Source organism: Drosophila nasuta, chromosome 3 (assembly GCF_023558535.2).
Source record: "Drosophila nasuta strain 15112-1781.00 chromosome 3, ASM2355853v1, whole genome shotgun sequence".
In the NCBI taxonomy this organism is placed as follows: domain Eukaryota; kingdom Metazoa; phylum Arthropoda; class Insecta; order Diptera; family Drosophilidae; genus Drosophila; species Drosophila nasuta.
The window spans coordinates 5,670,151-5,690,294 of record NC_083457.1 but is presented as its reverse complement, the minus strand read 5'-3'; the positions used below and the strand labels follow the sequence as shown (position 1 = coordinate 5,690,294).

Genomic DNA, 20,144 nt, shown 5'->3' with positions numbered 1-20,144 from the left:
TCTGAGCTTTTTTGTTTGCAGGCGGCGTCCGCATGAAGCAACAGCTGTTCATGCTGCTTCTTCGCCATTGTGTTTTGTTGCGCTTATTCGCGCATATAAACAACAACATAGCAATAAATGACATATTTTCACTGATAACGAAAAACACATATGTGTGTGTGTATGTGGGAATGCCATATTTGTACATATGTTAATTGGCTATGGCTATTTGTTGTTGACATCACTGAACCGGCGCCATAGATTTACTTGTAACTTTATTATGTAAAGGTTGAAAAGAATATTCCATTTGATAGATTAAAAACGATCGATCGACCTATGACAACCTATGCATGTCCGCATTTTGCTCTAATAAAGGCGGTACTAAGCTTTTGCTACGATTGTATTTTATGATTAGTCGTGTTTAATTCCACTCATAAAAAGCAACAATATAAAGATGTTTACAAGGCTTCAAAATGTTTAAGTAGTCAAATTTGTACTGCTGTTTTCGTTAAGAAATTAAAAATACACAAATACTTACACATTAAGCATTCTTATTTGATTTTATATTTACACATTTTATAAAAGAAAAATGTAAACATTTGTAGTTTACAAAAGAATAAAATATTGAAATAATTTCTTATGCTTTTTAAGGCGGCTTTATTCTATGTCAATAAAGATTGATTTATCTATATATTTTTATATATTTTTACTATTTAAAAATAAGATCATGTGTATAAGAGTATATTTTTAATTCAACTTCGAAATAAAGGAAATTGATATTTAAAAACATCGATAACTACTATTAACGTTTTTGAAATTTTTTAACATCGATTTTTCGCAGCTAACCTCGAAGAAACGATTGGTTGCTGATAGCAGTCGGAATATCGAAAAAAATACCGTATTAGGCATTTGCCCACTTTTGGTAATTCTATTTTGTTATAATTATATTTTTTATTATTTTAAAAATCTTCAATACTTATACTAAAAACAAAATTAATGAAACACCAGATTTTTTTGTCACCCCAGTGCAAAAATTTAAGAGTTGGCAACTCTTAAGACTAAGATATCGATACTTTCGATATTAGCCACGATGGGTTGAGTGCTTCTAATCAGCTGTTAAGTCCAGCGGCCATTACGGTCAGTCGGTCTTGGCGTCGCGGGTGTGAAGGAACGCGTCTTGTTTTTTAAGTTTAGTTTTAAGTTTATCGCTTTTTACTTAATGCCGGTGTCGCACAAATTAAGCTAGACACAGCTTTAGGCAACGGTGAGTGTGTGCAACAATATGGAATATGCAAATTGCTGTATAATTAACGTTCAATATGAATTCGTGCGCAGGCATTTTGTATATTTTCAATACGTTTACTACACACATACAACAACAAACAAAAAAGGATAAAATGGGTCGCAGTCGCAGTCCCGCTTCACCCGCACACAGACGAAGGGAAAAGGAACGCTCTGAGCGCAAAAAGAGACGCGAACGACGCTCAAGAGAAAGAGAAGCCATCGGCGTTGGGAGCAGTAGCAATCGCCGTGACCGGGAACGTGATCGTGAACGTGACAGAAGTCGCAGCCGTGACAGGGATCGTGTGCGAGGACGGCGTTCGAGGTGAATAAGCAAGTGTAGTGTACCAAACCACAAGCGATAAGTATAAAGTACTAAAGTTTTATTACTAAATTACATTATCATCAATAGTCTTAAGTTAAAAGCGTGGCCCAATATGTATTGTTAGCCGGAACCAGTTCAATTGAAAAGGCCGGTTAGTAAGTCCGTACATGAACTAGTTCAATACTGAATTTGCAACCCTGTGTATGTGTGTTTTGACAGTTCGCTCGCTCGTTCTCCCTTCAGCACATTTATTTGGCAGCCGCTCGTCTAAGTAAAAAATTACCACGTGAAGTGAAATTGGCGAATTTCATCACATAGAGCAAACAAACAAATCTACTTAAAAACGAGTGTAAAAAGTTGAGAGCAGCGAGTGCCGTGCATTAGACAGCAGAGAAACCTTACAACAAACAGAACTCAATATTAAAAAAAAATAACACAAAATGGCGCTTCGCGTGCAGTTCGAGAACAATGACGATATCGGCGTCTTCAGCAAATTAACAAACACATATTGTTTGGTTGCCATTGGCGGGTCTGAGACCTTCTACAGCACCTACGAGGCTGAGCTGGCCGAAACTATTCCCGTTATTCACGCCAATATCGGCGGCTGTCGCATTATTGGTCGTCTCACAGTTGGCAATCGCAATGGCCTTTTTGGTGCCACATTCCACCACCGACGAGGAGTTGCAACATTTGCGCAACAGTTTGCCGGATGCAGTCAAAATACAACGTGTCGAAGAGCGCCTGTCCGCCTTGGGCAATGTTATTGCCTGCAACGACTATGTGGCCTTGGTACATCCTGATCTGGATAAAGAGACTGAAGAGATTATTGCCGATGTGCTTAATGTGGAGGTCTTTCGTCAGACCATTGCCGATAACACACTGGTTGGCTCATACACAGTGCTGAGCAATCAGGGCGGCATGGTGCATCCCAAAACAAGCATTCAGGACCAGGATGAGCTCTCATCGTTGCTGCAAGTGCCGCTAGTGGCCGGCACAGTGAATCGAGGAAGCGAAGTTTTGGCTGCCGGTATGGTTGTCAACGACTGGATCTCGTTTGTGGGCATGAATACAACAGCCACTGAGATCTCTGTGATCGAGAGCGTGTTCAAATTAAATCAGGCACAGCCAGCGACAGTGACAACAAAATTGCGTGCAGCGCTCATCGAGGAAATGTCCTAAGCACACATACACACATATTTAATAAGAAATTCATCATTGTTGTTATCTTTTGTAAACTGTCAGACGAAATACAAGGCAACCACAAATTCGAAACTGGTTCTATATCATTTAGGTCTTCCTTCTCTTTCTTAGATATAAAAAAGGTGTCACGTTTCATAATTAAATGCTCAAATTCTGCACAAAATTTGGCCCAAGGTCATTTTGCATTTCAATTTGAATGCAATCAACTCAGTCCTCTTGCACTTCAACTTCAACAACAAGAAAACAATGCTCATTATTCCGCAGATCCCGTTCCCGAGGTGCAACTGGCAGCAGTTCCGGGCCATCAACATCCCGTCGCGCCACACGCAACAATTCAGCGGCAACAGCTGCAGCGGAACGTCCGCAAATCAATGAGGCAGACCTGGAAGGAAAATCACCCGAGGAGGTTGAGATGCTCAAGACAATGGGTTTCTGCACATTTGACAGCACCAAGAACAAGAAAGTCGAGGGCAACGATGTTGGCGAGGTGCATGTGATCCTCAAGCGCAAGTATCGTCAGTATATGAATCGCAAGGGTGGCTTCAATCGGCCGCTCGACTTTGTCGCATAGCCGGCGGCAACTAGTTTTTTTTTATATATATTTCTATACTACTGCTACATTTTTTCACGTTGCCACCATGAGAATAAGCAACGTACCTGCAATTTTATGCAATAGACCGGTTTACAAAATTTATTTTAATTTGCCACACAAAATTTCCACCACACACAAACCAAGCAACAATTCAAATACCTCAACATATTACAACTTATAGTTATTTAGTAGTTTAAGCGAACTTGCGTTGTTTTAAAATTAGCTTTTGCGCGCCTTCTCAATACAAAAGTTAATTTTACAACAATGGCAACACGAACAACATCAATCAACCAACCAATTAACCAACACAAAACCCCCTCAAAAACAAGTGTCACTGAAAGCTCAATGCAAAATGCCCTAAAAATTACCAATGATCGCGGGCCTACAATTTTGTGGTAACACTTGTTGCTTGTTCGGCCGCCATATTTTATTTCGAACCGTTTGACTTTGGCTTTCAGTTGCATTTGCTGCAACGATAAAAATGCACACGATTAATGCTTTTTAAATATTTAAAGTAATTACAATTGTTTTTTGTTGTCACGAAAACGCTTACGCATAAAACATACACTGTGTAAGCATTTGGCGTTGTTTGCAAATCTAAATCCCGCATACGAATTAACTGCAAATTCAAAATTCCCACACAGTCACATACACACACATCCACAATTACTTAAAGTATTTGAAAACATACAAACACACAAAATACACAATCATCCCCCATCCCCAGTAATCCTTTCCCAAGAACTTCCTCCATACGCTGCAATAGTACAATTTTTACAACCAAACAAATATATATCAAATATATATTTTATATATAGAAATTTATTTATACACACACAACCAAGTACCTACAAACCCTTAAAAATCCCTACCGTTAAACCGAACTTAACAATAGCCAATAGCCATTTGTTTAAAATGTTATTTGTTGTAACGTTTATTTTTTACACACATCATATATTTACTGAAGAAAGAGACCAAAACAGTTAATTCATTACTCACAAGTGCCAAGTGAATAATAGCAACAAAACAAATCAGCAACAAGGCAAATCGATGAAATAATTTTTCGATGTGCAAATGAGACGCAAATGAGATAAATGTAATATTTTATACTTTTTATACTAATTAACCTAACCAAACAGACAGTGTATTATTCGCTCTCGCAATAGTTATTAATATTTTGGCAATGATAATAATCAACTTATAAAACATGAACAATTCGGCAAACATACACACACACATATATATAATTTCTTTGTAGTTTTTAATACAACGAAATTGCAGGGACTTATCATATTCAATAAATGCTATTTCAATAAAACTCTGAAGACACAAATAAATGTATAGAACTAAATAATTTGATTGATTTCGATATTATTTTTAAGATTCAACCAAATGTGTAAATTCATTAAAAACAAAAATCTTTGAAATTGAAATTTCATATTTGTTTTATTTCAATCGTCTTTGGATATACGGGTTCTTTTATAGCATACCAACTGATTTGTCGTAACCATTAATTATGTAATCTTTGATTTTTGCTGACAAGAATACCACGATCATAAACAACATAATGCTTATAAATAAAATAATTCTTCAATGAATGAATGATATTTCACGAATAATGGCATCAAACAATAGAATGAATGCTGAAATTGTCAAAAAAGAAATACAAGGTTAATAAATTAAATAACTATTTTCCAACAAATTTATTTTCAATGTGGGCAAATCTGTTTTTTTTTTTTGTGATTAAAAAAGTTGTGGTGTACAAAAAAAAATGTATGACGAAGGTCACTTACTGAATCTGGATACTTCGGTAGCATATAAAATGATGTCCCCCATTGGATTGTAATATAAAAAGGTCAGTAAAATAAAGACATTTATATATTTTAACTATTTTATATTTATTTGCTTGAAAAGGTAAATTTTTATTGTAAAAACTAGTTGTGGGTTTGAATATTATATCGCCCAAAGTCACGTAGCTAATCATACATGGTACATTTATATAACTATATCGAAATTATACGCCATTTATAGGGGAAGTTATGCTTTATTGAATTACATTTTAGTTATTTTTGTTTAATTTGTAATTAATTCATTATTGTAGTTTTCTAGCTCGTTGCACCTTTTTTAATGTTTTTTATTTTGTTCACCTCAAGAATGGTATTTGGTCAATTTTTTGTTATTTTCTTAATACACAATCTAAATGCAATAATTGCACTCGTTTTAATAACGAAAGACACACTTCGAATATTGGTTGCTATTTTATTGAAATAATCTTTAAAGAGAAAGTTTATTAATTGCAAGAATCAAAGTGAACACATCCAAATAAATGATAGAAATTGACTTGCAAATTATTAAGTATACGATTAAATATTAATTTAGTTTAGTTTTTATTATTACTGTTATGAAATACATGAGGTGCAAGGACGCGATTGGCATAATCTTAACGACTGCTATGGCTAAAATCAAATTTTATTTTAAATTTGCCGCAACAGCTGAGGAAACAATTTCAAATGCAGAAATCGATAGCATGGAAACAATTCATTTAGTATTATATATTTGTTTGTGCGTTGTGCGTTCGAATAATAAACAATTAAAGACGAGCACAGCGTCGTCTGTTCCGCTGTTCGTAATACATCCAACAAACCGCAGTTGCTGTTTTGTTGATAAAGGTTTAAGTTTTTTAAATGTATAATATTATGTTAGTCTTTTGTGTTGCAACTTCTCGTCGTTTGAGGAAAGACGCAATCTCTTTAATCCGCTTTGCGTGGTTTACGCTTGCGAACTTGCTCTGTGCTTGGTTTATCGGCAACTTCGGGCGCGTCATCACCGGCTCTACTGTTGATCTTCTCAGACTTCTTTTCGGTCTGAACTTTATCGCCAGTTTCCTCCTTGGTTTCTTGCTCCTCTTCATCTTCCTCCTCCTGATCCTCCTCGGCGTCATCGTCACTGTTGCCATCTTCTTCCTCGGCCGCATTGTCGTCCTCATCGTCTTCGATTTCCTCAGTGGCCAAGTCTTCAACCCCCTTGGCCAGATTATCCTGAGATTCGGAGAAGCTTTGACGAGGCGATTTCTTTGGTGGGTACACAAAGTCCACAATGCAGACAAGCATTAAACCCAAGGCAGCTCCTACAAAGATTGTGGCGATGGCAAAAAGAGCATACGATCCCCAGGTGGGCAGTCCATATTCCTCTTGAAGTCGAGCGTTGAAATCCTTAAAGAGTTTTTGTGTTGTCTATTAGTATACACACAAACAAAAACAATTATACATATTGCACACACACACGGAAGCTTAATCTGTACTCAAATTAACGATTATTGACTGCCCGAAAATAAGCTTAAGATCAGTGTGCACCGATCAGACATATTCTGACTTCTTTGCCCCCAAACCAGATAAGCTTCCGCATGCGTTCATTGAACTAAATACTACAAAAGTCATTTGAAGCAAAAACGTAAACAAGGAAAATGGACGCACCTTTAGAGTGTGCGACAGTTTAAAGAAATAGGACAACAGGGACATATGAATGGTGTCGGGCTTCTTCCACGAGGACAATGGCTCAATGGCTTGCCACGACTTCTTCTTGAGGAAATACAAGAGAGCCTCGGCATCGCGGGCTCCGCGATATTGACGGAATTCGCCATCCTTGACGCTGCAAGAGGAGTTGATTAAAAAATAAATTAGGAGCTAGGAATTTGTAATTGAAAAACTTACTGATAAATGGTAGGCAAAGCGGTAACAAAGAAACGTCCACTGAGTGAAGGCGAAGTGGTTACATCGATTTTGGCCACATTTACATTGACATCCTTAGCTGTGTTTGCATAACGTTCCCAGACTGGCGCCAGATTCTTGCAGGCGGGACACCAGGGCGCAAAGCTACAAAATAGATTTAACAATATGAAATTGAAACAAACGAGGTTAACTACGGTTAAGAAATGGGTTAAGTTGAGCTATTTCAATTAAAAACAGCTGTGAAAATATAAGAGTGACTCAGGCATTAGTGACAATCACCAACGTGCAACGCAGCATTCCACAGAACCAGTAACAACTCCCGTTATTTTGTTGTAGCTGACTTTTGTTGCAGCTTTATGCCGGCTACACCCAAAACTACGCACAAACTGCGTCTGCGTTGTCTTTCACCTATGTTTGCTAGTTTTATTCTTGCCACTTACAATTCAATCATCCATTCGCCATTTAGCATTAGTTGCCAGTTATCCTCATCCAATTCAATAAGTTTTCCATCTGGCTTTGAAGCTTTTGCGGCCGCTGTCGACGCCGTTGCCGACTGCGCAGCCAAAAGCGTGACGATGACACATGACGCGGCCAAAATTTGTAAATAACTTCGCATTTTTTTTTAAATCTGTTTACGTGTCTGTGAGAGTTGGTTATCACGTATATAATTTAAATTTGCTTTTTGTTTAAATGCTCTTGCTTTTTTCCTTGCTAGCTCAATTTTTTTTTGTTTAAAACGATGTAAAATTGCGGACTCAGGACTGTCCGGCTAGAACAAATCACTAACTGATAGAGATGAAAAAAATGTCAATGATACTAAATATCGATGTATCAATATTTTAATCGATTTTTCATACCAACATCTATTTTAAGGTTGCCGGACTTTATTTTTCTGGATGTATCGACATAATAATTTTACACTATAAAATATAAGCTTAAAAAATATTTGTTTTTTTTGTTAATGGAAATATTTTTAAATTTATACTTAGTATAAAGGTAAATCTACCAGTATATATCTAATATTACCGCGAAAGTTCTATAACGTGATAATAATGTAATAAATTAATAAACTAAGACTCCACTGTCATTTTTTCATATATCGGCTTGAATCTCAATAAACATGTTTGCATAAATTTGAAATTAACAGAATTGCATATTCATGTATCTGTAGAATAATAGTTGTTAAATTCCAGGTTACAATAGATTCACAAAGGCGTAATATTTACACTTTTGTATAAAATGCTAAAAAAATACCAGAAGTATTTTTCCGAAATAAAATCATCGATACATTGTTAGTGACTATGACGTTTTTCTACCTCTGGCCAGTCTGTATATCCGATAAGAATCCAATAAAAACAAAGAAAAAAAGGAAATATCAAGTTGGACACAATAAACAATATAAATTAATCAATCCTAATTGTCGACAAATTTGCCCAAAACTCCGCATGCGTTGATTGTGACATCATGGCTAACAATTATCTGCAACCAGTGAACAATCATTTTGACATTGAAAACCTTACGGATGTAGATGACGATTTATTTCTGAAAAATACACGAACGAAACCACAGCGTAGTACGAATCCATTTGATAACGATGATGACGACGTATCCACATCGTCATCAATTGCTGCACAACGACAAGCCTACGCTGAGAAGCGCAGGGAAATCGAGCAGCGCACTCTTGACTCGACCCAGAAAAGTTTGGGTAAGCTGTTTTTAAAATGATTCATCTATTTCGGGGGCGTATCTAATTATTAATTTCTTATAGGTTTGCTCTACGAAACCGAAGAAGTAGGCAAGGCGACGGCTGTGGAGTTGGCCAGACAAAGGGAGCAATTGGAAAAGACCTCGAATCAATTGGATGAAATTAATGCGACTTTGAGATTTAGTCAGCGCCATTTAAATGGACTCAAAAGCGTCTTTGGAGGGCTCAAGAACTATTTGTCGGGTAACCGAGACCAACCACCGACGGCAACAGGTTCACCCACTGGCAGCAAGGCTTCTCAGGAAACGAACAGCAATATTAATGTAGCTGGCGGTGGATTTGAAGCTGAAGCGGGAGCTGTAGGAGGCTACAAACCAAGAGAAGCTATGTCGCCTACGGAACGCTATGACAATCATCCCGTTAGTCGATTGCGTGACGATTCAAGTGCCGGTCTCCAACGTCGGGCGACTCAGCAACAACGAGCTTCTAATCCTTTCCAGCAGCAGTTGGATTCGAATCTCGGTGAAATGTGTGACAATTTGTCACGTCTGAAGAACCTAGCTATCGATATGAGTTCAGAGATTGATTCTCAGAACGTATTGTTGGATAATATGAACGATAAGGTTGAAGGTGTTAATTTCAAAATGGAAAAGCAGAAAAAGGATATTAATCTAATGCTTAAAAAGTGAGCGGAGACTGATGTGGATTTGATGCTGGACCATATTATTATTATCATTATCATTATACGTATATATATAAAATAGCTTATTATATTTTCGATCGTATGTGTGTTTCGCGCCATCATTTCGCATTCCTTGTTAGATAGTTTACTATGTGTGCACCAAAAAGATATTTGTATGAGTCATAAATTTGGTAACTGAATATGTCGTTATGAATACGTGTTCATTTTCAATGAGAAAATAAAAATTTTCATTAATAACGGATTAATATAAATTTCTTAGCTTTATAAATCTAATACTCCTATTGTGGAGGTGAATAAACATCAACAAAACCCTTAATGCGCCGATATGTACATACATACATATGTATACATTTGTTGAGGTAGGCATCGAAGTTTATTGCATTTTTTTTAATTTTGTCTAAAATTATATGTTCATACATATGTACATATACATATGTTATTGAGGGAAATATTGCAGATAAATTCGGTCGCTTTAATGAATAAAAAACATTATTTTTGAACTATTTTTGTCGAAACGCTCAAGGAAACACCAAAAATAGAAAAAACTAAAAACTGATTACATTTCCATATACATAAATGGCATATTCTGAACAGGGTATTAATTCTATACTTTTCAAAACGTCTTTACACCCTCTAGAACATTTCTTACCGCCATTATTTCGTTAAAATACTAAGACGAAAAAACCGGACCAAATAAGTAGTGAGTTTTGAGAGTATATTTGGTGCTGCTCATAAATTGTACTAAAAATGCCAGACGAGTAAGGACCAATTGGCATTTTTTCAGGGCTGAGCACATTAAAAGGACACCTTACAACACTGTCGTCGCATTTAATTTGGATCACAACAGCTGTCAGAACTTTTGCGGACATTTTCGAAAATTTAATTTATTTAAAAAAAAGTGTTGTACTTAATAAATAATTTGAAATGGATGATATAGTCAAGTCAGACACACATCTGCTCAAGAAGCCTTTATCGTTTGCGTAAGTCACAACCCAATAATAATGAAAACCAATTGCACGTGCCAAAAGAGAGCTCAAATTGCGCATTTTCTATTTCACTATTTTCTAGCGAATTGATTGGAAATGGTGCCCAATTTGAAGTGGATACCTCTGATATTAATAATGATTTTCATGAAGATTTAGCTTTCGATGATAATGATGATGTGGAGAATAGTGAAGTGGATAATGAGACACTTGAATCACCCTGGACAAAATCATTCGACGAACTGCGCCAGTTAATGACTCCAATCAGTGAGCACATATTCAAGCGCATCACACGCGAGGGCATCAAGGAACAAGGCATGGTGCCGGAGAAGGCTCGTGTCGCTTTGCGCTACAGTGCATACTGGGAGGGCGAGGGTGCTCCGTTCGATTCTTCCATGCTGCGCGGCACCAAATTCGAGTTTGAAACTGGTTGCAATATTGTACTCGAAGGACTCGAGGCAGCAGTGCGCAGCATGCATCCTTATGAGCAGGCCGAGTTTATCATATCGTACAAATTGCTCTTCCATGAATTGGGTTGCCCACCGCGCATTAAACCGCGAGCCGACGGCTTGTTTAAAATCGAAGTGATTAGCTTTACGTTGATTGGCGATCAGCAATCGCTGGAATCGATTGCTCCTGAGGATCGCTGCAAATTCTCGATCGTGTATCCCAAAGCAAGGGATATGCACTTGCATGGTAAGGATTGCGTCAAGCGTGGCTCATATCATTCTGGTATCACTGCCTTTGAGAACGCTATTTCATCGCTCAACTATTGCCGTCTCGCCGATGAAAAGGATGAGCAACAGCAGAGAGAACTGCTCATAACACTCAACACCAACTTAATGGTTTGCTACAACAAGCTAAATAAACCGCAGAGAGCGTGCATCGCCATGAAGGCGTTGCGCCACCTCACACAAAATCATCCTTCTTGTAAAGCCCTCTTTCAGGAAGGACGCGCACTTGTCGCCTTGGGGGAATACAAGCGAGCACGTCTGGTTTTTGTGCAGGCGCAGACAAAGCAACCAAACAACAAGGAGATCAGCGATGAAATTATTAAAGTGGATGAGCGTGTGAGCAAATACAAACAGTCTGAGCGCGAGATGTGGTCGCGTGCGCTTTCCGTTCAACAGCAGGAGGAGACAAAGGAGTCTAACCTGGATGTAGGAAATACATTACGCGAGCAACAGTTTAAGCGTGATTTTCAATCGCTGCTGGAGGAATTTGAGAAATCTTCGCTGCAATCGATTCCTCTTAGCCGCAAAATGTATACGGACGAGGAGTTCGATGTGCTACGTCTGCTGGCCGTGCAACGCCACTTAAAATTAAGCTTGTCGCCACTAGATGTCGATCAGCTAACTCTTGCGAAGCTGCAAATCAAGTAGATTTATAAAAGATTCAAGATTTGCTTCCAAAGATTACAACATTTACGTTGTAACGAAATATACAATAGAAAAGAAACGGTGACCATGTTATATTTACAGTTTTTGGAGCCATCAAACATTCTAAAGAAATTGGAAAAATACATATTATTTAATTCATTGACTTGTTTGAAATAATTTCCATAGAGTTCGAATATGATTTAGCTATATATTAATTAGCGATAGATTCTTTATACATGTTTTCTGTGCCTTACTGCAATGAAATTCACGCATTGTTACTAAAAACTAAATGTATAACATTAAAGATCGATTTATTTTCCACGCTGCTCTTTAGCATTCCCTTTTCAGCTGCATCTCCTTTGCAAGCTGTTGTTGCAGACAACATAGGCAAACGCAGCCCTTGACGTGGGGCAATGGGTGATCCATCACATGTACTTCCTGTAGCTCAAAATTGTTGGATGTGTAGGATGTCATCATTTCAGCCTGTTTACACTTGCAGTACAAACAACAGCAGATTATGATAACTTCAGAATGAAACGAAGTGAGCATTGTTTAGCAATTTGATAAGTATTTAAATTAGTTCTAAGTTACCTATGCATATTATCCACAAGATCAGCAGTATATAGGCGGGCACTAAGACACTGCTATCGTTTACCTTATATGTACTGTTCGCTTTGTTCATGTTGTTGAAGGTGCTGCTGTTGCCCATATACAAATCCACAATTGAATCAATTAATGATTGTGAATAGTACCCTATTTTTGCAGTATTTCCCTGCACTGGATAGCAAATTTGGCACAACCCCAAGGACAGTACTAAACGAATAGTATCACTCATTGCTCTCCAGGCACGAATGTCGCAAAAGAATTGTTCGCTAAGTTATTATACATTAAAGCTCGCATCTGTTTTGTACCATTGCCCAAGTAAAGTCGATAAGAACACAGAAGAACATCTCGATTAGGTTGAAGACAGACTTGTAATTCGAGACGAAATTGGTCGCATTATTACAATGCGATAATTCTGAAATATTTATGCGTTTTACCATGAACAGATTCCTTGAATACGATTGCCGTTATAAGTGACGTGGTTTTAGTAAAATTTTAATCAAGGTGTGTTATAAAGACTGCCCATAAAGGAGTCGTGTGCATTTTGCACAACTAGTATTGTGATTTTGGCATCTGGTGTAATTATGACCTCGTGATTTTTAGTGCGGACGCGCAACATAACCAGCGGTTGGGGCGGCTCCATTTTATGAAGGAATGCCTGACACTTCTCGCGCAAGTTGTCATAGAGGCAGGCATGCTGCAAGGCTTCCTGGGGTCCCATGGTTGTCTTCACTGGAACACCTGAGCGATTCATAATAAGCACCTCCTCGACCCCCGGTTTCTCCATTACTAAGCGAAATGCTTCATCCACATAGCGTTGAGTGCGCTTTGGCTAATAATTTTCAGATCATGTAAGAGAGTTACGGAGAATAAAACTAAATAGTACTTTACCTCGCCTTCCGATGATTGCATTTTAGAGATTGTGTTAATATTTTTCAATGCGTATAATTGAGTATAAACTTTGACAAATCCAAAGCGACTGACTTTGTTATTATTACACATATATATATGTTAGATATATGTATAATCAGTGTTACTCAATAAAGAGTCTTTCAATATTTATAAAATCTACATTAGCTGAAAAAAAGTGAGTTTTATTTTTATTCTATGTTCAAATTTATTGATTTAAATTTAAATCATAACTCTATTCGCGTTTGCAATAAGGGAAATTAAATAACACTGCTTGCATCAAGCAAGCAGTACGACTCACGAGGCGCCATTATTTATTCTGACTCTCTCTTTCTCTTTTTGCCTGTTCTCAACAAAACTAAAAGTTGGCGCTATCGCAGTGAACGCGTTCGTGGCGTTGCGTGTAAAGTTGCCGTCGCCTTTTTCACGTGTAGGGAACGCGGGTTCGAGTGATCAAAACATCAACTCCGGGGTGGGAGAATTTTGGTTGTCGCGCATATTATTTGTTAAAAAGAAACTTTTATTATCTATGAATATATAGCCGCTCTCTTTGGCCGGATTAATTTGACTATAATTAATGCCGATTATGCAAGAGTAGGCAGATTGAATTGGTGGGAATTTGCCTTCGGTGCCCATAACGGTTATCAAATCCGTGGGAAAACTATCATCCTTGTTTCCCTCCACATTCAAACCTTTTTTTTTTTTAAATTAAATAAGTCAAATTTAAACGAATGTTTTATATTTGTGCTAAAACCCATAAATATTTATTTATATAATTATGTATATATATATAATCATTTCCTTACATTATTGCAACATACTTTTTGTTCTTTTGTTGGCCGCTTTGGAATATAATTTGTTTAAATTTTCACTCACAAATGTATACATGTGCTCATTAGGCAATTACAAGAACATCAAATTATTATTATAAGGTTCGGTCTCATAATTCATAATTTCAATTTATTGCAATCATAAATTTGTTCAATTAACTTCAAAAATTTCGAACGGATGATGGGAAACGCTCCTAAATATTTCTTTACTATTACTATACATACAAAATAATTAAACAGTTTATTTTTTTTTGCAAACAGTTTAATGTTGTAAACAATATTGTTATGACCTTACATTAGTTTTTTATGCCTCATACCTATTGCTTGGTATAGTATTATTTCAATGTGAAAGTATATTAACCAAATAAATAAAGGTCATCAAGAGTATTTGTAGAATAGCAATAAAACTGAATTATCTGTTCATATCCAAATATGTGTAAGTAATATTAGGTATGAGACATTGTTTAGTCGATTTTGATCCGACAAATAATGCTTATATACGCTAGACTTACAAAATAATGAATACATCAATTCTATTCTGCGGCGTATATAATATTATGTGTATATAATATGTTTTTAAAATTAATGTATATTTTGTTTACAACGCTTTTTTGTTTTATTTTAATTAGTGTTCCTGAAATGAGTGTTACTGTACATCGATCGGATTAAAAGGTGGGAGGAGTTTTGCAAAGATTACAGATTGCATCGCATATTGTATATTCATTTTATTGGCTTAATGTAGCGATATGAATTTTGTAATATTTTCCTCATTTTGTTTATTATTATTTTCATGTCTTGACGTAGCTCAAAGATTCATATAAAATTTGAAGCTCCTGTGTTTTGTTCGCCTTTACGGGTTAAAGTAAACTTTCTTATTTCTCTTTTCAATATCAAAACATTGAATTTGTCTGAATTGACAGTTTAACTAGATATTAGATTCAAGCGAATTTTTGATTTAGAGCATATTACTTTGAATTTGCTGGTCTAAAACTGTTTGGCTCATTATGTATTTACACGAGACGTAAATAGTGCTAGTACTATATTATATTTCGAATTGCAATTTGATCGATTTTTTAATACCTTATACTCAGGTGTTTAACAGCCATTTAATATTTCCATATATTCAAATTATTATTGATAATTTTTGTAGCTTTGTTTTGCAGGTACACACATCCATATTAATTAACAGCATGCAACAATGGGTTATTCATTTAACAATAAGTAATGGGTACATATATTATGGACCTTTTCGAATTCCAACGTTTTCATAAGGTCGTTGGAGATTTCCGAAACAGTATTGATTTGATCGAAGCATGGAATTCGAAATAGATCCATATAACTTCTAGGTACATAGTACACGCCTAATTCTATAATATTTCACAGCTACTGCGCTAAAAATAACAATAACTAAAGAACAACAATCGATTAAAATTCCTGTTTTTATTTCCTTATTTCTAATTTTAACTATTTAGGCTCTATGTCTACAAATACTCATATAAATATGTGGACAATACATAATAATCTGATCTCCCAAAATGATGAATTATTTCAAAATGTTTCAATTTCTTCAAATAAGTATCACAAATGTTTAGGGTTTCTTTTTCAAAATGAATTCAAATAAAATAAAATATTTCAATTATTTTCAGTATCAATATCTTTTTGATTTCATAAGCTTTTGCTATTATTTGATTTAATTCATTCTTACTTCTAGCTACATGTACAAACACATACAAATATTTTTTTGATAATTGCTATTTTATATATAGATATATATGTATATATAATTTGTATTACAATTAATATTTTTGTAGGCAACGCACAGCTTATATGATTTCTTTCTAGTACTCAACATTTATGTAAATAGGGTTTCAACAACGATACACAATATTTGCAATATAAATTATACAATATATATTCCATTAGGTTAATTATTGTTTTTTTGATTTGTGAGCTTCGTTAGTTTAGCTAGTGGAGAGTATTGGATAGTTTATCTAAATACTTCACAATCACACATACACACATAAAACATGTCTAAATATCTACTTATGTTATAAGAACCATCGGAATTATGTTCGAATGCTCGCCCATATGCCCATATATACTTGCTTGTCTATGAATGTATCTTAGTTTTGTCATTTAGGTACATGAGTCTCTCATTTGTTTAGGCCTATCAGATAAAGTTTTTATGTAGACACACATTTACATACACAACACATGTGTACTTACTATCTCTTAGTATAAATATTAATTTGAACGTGCATGTATATTACATACTATGTATAGTTCTGTCTTGAATTCCATTTTTAAATCATTTCAAAATAACTCTTTGAAATTGCAGGGAAAATATCATTCGACACAGGACTTGCCAATGAAAACAAACATATAATAAATAAGTTAGAAATCCAATCCTTCACCGCATTGCAAGCTCACAAGTATTAAAAATATCCTTTTGGACAACATTTGCTGTAAAAATGAACAATTAACATTGTTTTTGTTTTTATAATGTATAGGTTTGTATGCGTATATAGGGTATATTGTATATGCATATAAATCTGTTTTGCTTAAAATTTCAACTTATACTTTTGCCATTGCACTTGCACATTGCTCTCAAATTTTATCAGTATCCATTGTAAAGTCTCTAATGATAAGTACATTAGTAGATAAGTAGATGCATAGAATACCATATGCAATCGCGACATACATATATAGACATTCATTTTTCATTTTCATTCGGACTACAATCAAATGAACAATTCTCGAATATTAATGAGAATGGTAGATCTAATAACTACGTTAACTTTTCGTCTTGGTAATTGTAATGAGTCTTTCAACATAATGCTAAGATGAATATAAATCTCATATATCAGATAGCAAGGAACCGTTGAATATGATTATAATGTAGGTACATTGGTGGTGAATGCTACTGTTGAGTGTATTGCTAGGAAACATTTCAAGTGTTTTTGTATAGTTTTGCTTTGTTAAGTCTGCCATTAGGAAACATTTTTGTGGTAACTGTTCATAATTAGTTCTCCAGGAACTATCAAAGTTTTTAAAAATGTTGCAAATTTCCGCATTCTTTATCATTGTTTAGTTTCTTTCGTTAGGTTCGCTGCCAAAGTAAAAGTAAAAAATAAATATTTATAAAATATGCAATCTATATAAACTTTTATCGATATAACATGCACATAATGTGTATATCTTTACTTAGTCTAACAACAACTTTTCGCTTAGCTCAACATTTTTACAATGCATGTAGGTATTTAGAAAAAATATAGTTCGATATTTGAACTTCGTTTTGAGTAGCTTTCGAGGTTTGTCTATTTCTCTGCTGTTGACAATCTACTTGTTAGTTGCCGAATTTGATTTCGTTTTATGTGATGTTCCTGCTGCTTTGTTTGTTATCTCTGCCTTTGCACTTGAGCCTGTTGTTGTTGGCAATGATTTTGTGGACTTATTTGTTGTCTTTGTAGGACTTGTGGCGGCTGGTTTGGTTGTCTTTGTGGGGCTAGTTGTTGTTGGCTTTGCTGATTTTGTGGGACTAGTTGTTGTAGTTGGCTTTGCTGACTTTGTGGGACTATTTGTAGTCCGCTTTACTGTCTTTGTGGGACTTGTTGCTATTGGGTTTGATGTCTTTGTAGGACTTGTAGTTGTTGGCTTCGATGTTGCAGATGATTTGGTGATCTTTGGGGACATGTTGCTGCTGCTTGCTGTGGATGGTTTGCTTGCTTGCGGCTTTGAAGTAGCTGGTGACGTTGTGGTCTTTGATGTCAATGCTGTTGCTGTGGGTTTGGATGCTGTTGCTATTGAATCAGTTGGTTTTGAACTGAATGTTGGCTTGATAGCTGAGGTGAGGGGTGCTGCGGTGGTAGGTGTTGCAGTTGTATTGCAGACGACAACTGTAGTTGATGTGGCAGTTACGGGTTTGGCAATTGCACCTTTTTCAATTGAAGTCGATGTATTGCTGAATACAACTGTGGTGTTTGTTCCTGCTGTTCCTTTGCTGTTTGCATCTTTCACAACTGCAGTTGTTGCTGTTGAATTACTTGCGGCAACAGTTGTTGCTGTTACTGCTTTTGTTGTATTGGTCACAGCAACAGCTTTTGCTGGCTGCAAGACCGCCGTTGATATTGTCACTGATTGAGGTTTTTTCGCAGCAGTCGTGCTGTCAACATTGACAGTTATTGCTGATGATGCAGCAACAGATGAGGCTGTGTTTGCTGTTGTTTTGGCAACAACAGTTGCAGCTATTTTTGTTGACATCACTTGCTTGTTATTCGACGCTGTTACTGTTGTTGTCGCCGTTACAGCAGCAACTGTGGGCGTTGGCTTCGCCGTCTTATTAGCAATTGTAACACTTGGCTGCAGTTTTGCCGACACGGTTATTGTGGTTGCTGCTGGTGACTTTGTCATTGCACAAGTTGTGGTAGTATCCGAAACTTTGCCATTGATTGCTTTTGTGCTGGCAACACTCACACTTGTTGCACCTGTTGCTGTTATTTTACTGATATTACCAGCGTCAGGACCTGCAACAGATGTTGTTATTGGCTTTGTGGTTGGCATGAAAGTGGATAGAGCTGCGTTTGGCTTCGGGCCAGTTGGCACAGCAGCAATATTGCTAGTTGTGGCTGGTGCTGGTGCCGTTGCTGCTGCAATTCTCGGCTGTGGGCTGGCAACAACAGGAGCAGCAGCTGTCTTGGGCATAAGCATGTCTTCTCCACCTCCGGCTGTGAATGTCGACATTGTATTGCACTCACGTCCACTGCCCATCGTGCCTGTGGCCAACACTTTGGTGGTAGCAGCAACTGTTGCTGCCACTGTTGTTGTCGGTGGTGCTGGTTTTGCTGCTGTTACTAAGGTAGAATGTTTCTTGGGGGTTTCTTCGTTCTCGCTGTCCGCTTTGATCAACGGCTGCTTGCTGGGACTTACTTCAGGTATCGCTGGATGACTTTGTGGATTCATATTGCTGGCGTGCCGGGCAGAGGTCTTTAATATGCTAGGTCCGGGCAGTTTACCAATTGTCATGGGCAACACATCCACATCAACGCTGGCCATCGTCGACGAGGATGCGTTAACTCGCTCTCAGAGTTGCATCCCAACATCACGACAGCCATTGTCGGTGCCATTTGTGGCATTCGCATTGCCGTTGCCGTTGCCATTGCCATTGCTCGCATCCTCGTATGGTGTCACCTCTAACGGTGCTCCGCTGATTAAAATTTGAGTGTTTGTCACTCGATCATAGTTCTGGCTCTGATAGCGTTCGGCATGCAAATTCACACAGGGTCTGCCAGCGGGTCCCCATTCGGCGGTTGGTCGCAACAAGTGCTTGAGGCGATCTCTAAAATTCAAATGCTTTGGCGCTTTGCAGATCTGCTGCACACCCACCACAAATATGATGAACACTGGCAATAAGCCAATAATCCAGCCAACAGTATCTGCCCACAGCGGGTACACATAATGTCCATACTGCGCAGGCTTGTATTCCACCCAGTTGAAGAATAGAATAAACTAAAAGAAGAGCGGAAATAAATTTGATTTCTTGCGAGAGTGCATTTACCAGAAGTGCGCTTACCAGAAGTGTGGCTGGTGTTATGTATCGCCACATGACACCCCAAAAGAAGTTCCATAAACGCGATCGCTTGCCAATCATGCCCTGTATATCGTTGAGAAAGCGCTGCGAGCCATAGATCCAGGCGATCAGGACACATTCCGAAATGGCAATCAACAGCACAGACCAATTGGCGGCATATTTATCCATTAGTTGCAGCCAGTACATTCCGCTCTAATGGATGAAAACAATATTAAAATAAAGTAATGCCGTATACATTTGTAGATTTTGTAATGTAGAGAGGATTGCAATGATATTAATTATTAAATACCTTTTTCACATGTAAAACAATTATAACAAATAAATAACAAAACTTATTAAA

General features: G+C 36.9%; 8 protein-coding genes across 10 annotated transcripts in view; 4 read left to right on the top strand and 4 right to left on the bottom strand.

Annotated features, from left to right (window-relative positions):
• Positions 1-1,098: 1,098 nt before the first annotated feature.
• LOC132790526 (U4/U6.U5 small nuclear ribonucleoprotein 27 kDa protein) lies at positions 1,099-4,779 on the top strand. Its single transcript, XM_060799080.1, has 3 exons — positions 1,099-1,243; positions 1,315-1,585; positions 3,050-4,779. The coding sequence occupies exons 2-3, from the start codon at positions 1,377-1,379 to the stop codon at positions 3,354-3,356; spliced, it is 516 nt and encodes a 171-aa protein (XP_060655063.1). The 5' UTR covers positions 1,099-1,243; positions 1,315-1,376; the 3' UTR covers positions 3,357-4,779.
• On the top strand, positions 1,782-2,871 carry LOC132790525 (eukaryotic translation initiation factor 6). Its single transcript, XM_060799079.1, is given in 2 exon segments — positions 1,782-2,235; positions 2,237-2,871. Coding segments are annotated over 2 exon segments (738 nt in total). The 5' UTR covers positions 1,782-2,025; the 3' UTR covers positions 2,765-2,871.
• Positions 4,780-5,914: 1,135 nt separating the features above from the next.
• Positions 5,915-7,893, bottom strand: LOC132789218 (thioredoxin-related transmembrane protein 1). The gene is made up of 4 exons (XM_060797082.1): positions 7,546-7,893; positions 7,088-7,249; positions 6,851-7,025; positions 5,915-6,589 (listed from the first exon to the last, which is right to left on the bottom strand). Exons 1-4 carry the CDS (start codon positions 7,719-7,721, stop codon positions 6,128-6,130), a joined length of 975 nt encoding a protein of 324 aa, XP_060653065.1. The 5' UTR covers positions 7,722-7,893; the 3' UTR covers positions 5,915-6,127.
• A 333-nt stretch (positions 7,894-8,226) lies between these two features.
• On the top strand, positions 8,227-9,751 carry LOC132789219 (synaptosomal-associated protein 29). The gene is made up of 2 exons (XM_060797083.1): positions 8,227-8,810; positions 8,874-9,751. Exons 1-2 carry the CDS (start codon positions 8,570-8,572, stop codon positions 9,497-9,499), a joined length of 867 nt encoding a protein of 288 aa, XP_060653066.1. The 5' UTR covers positions 8,227-8,569; the 3' UTR covers positions 9,500-9,751.
• Positions 9,752-10,324: 573 nt separating this feature from the next.
• On the top strand, positions 10,325-12,196 carry LOC132789217 (inactive peptidyl-prolyl cis-trans isomerase shutdown). The gene is made up of 2 exons (XM_060797081.1): positions 10,325-10,493; positions 10,582-12,196. Exons 1-2 carry the CDS (start codon positions 10,438-10,440, stop codon positions 11,876-11,878), a joined length of 1,353 nt encoding a protein of 450 aa, XP_060653064.1. The 5' UTR covers positions 10,325-10,437; the 3' UTR covers positions 11,879-12,196.
• LOC132789221 (uncharacterized) lies at positions 12,173-12,740 on the bottom strand. Its single transcript, XM_060797086.1, has 2 exons — positions 12,467-12,740; positions 12,173-12,399 (listed from the first exon to the last, which is right to left on the bottom strand). Exons 1-2 carry the CDS (start codon positions 12,708-12,710, stop codon positions 12,206-12,208), a joined length of 438 nt encoding a protein of 145 aa, XP_060653069.1. The 5' UTR covers positions 12,711-12,740; the 3' UTR covers positions 12,173-12,205.
• Positions 12,741-12,839: 99 nt separating this feature from the next.
• On the bottom strand, positions 12,840-13,490 carry LOC132789220 (dynein light chain roadblock-type 2). The gene is made up of 2 exons (XM_060797085.1): positions 13,370-13,490; positions 12,840-13,310 (listed from the first exon to the last, which is right to left on the bottom strand). Exons 1-2 carry the CDS (start codon positions 13,478-13,480, stop codon positions 12,978-12,980), a joined length of 444 nt encoding a protein of 147 aa, XP_060653068.1. The 5' UTR covers positions 13,481-13,490; the 3' UTR covers positions 12,840-12,977.
• A 650-nt stretch (positions 13,491-14,140) lies between these two features.
• Positions 14,141-20,144, bottom strand: part of LOC132789224 (sodium- and chloride-dependent glycine transporter 1) — a 32,857-nt gene continuing 26,853 nt past the window's right edge. For all 3 annotated transcript variants that reach the window (XM_060797091.1, XM_060797090.1, XM_060797092.1), the window contains exons 9-10: positions 19,787-19,996; positions 14,141-19,722 (exon numbers count right to left, since the gene is read on the bottom strand). In XM_060797091.1, the coding sequence (XP_060653074.1) occupies positions 19,297-19,722; positions 19,787-19,996 (636 nt within the window). In that variant the 3' untranslated portion in view covers positions 14,141-19,296. The remainder of the gene's footprint in view (positions 19,723-19,786; positions 19,997-20,144) is intronic.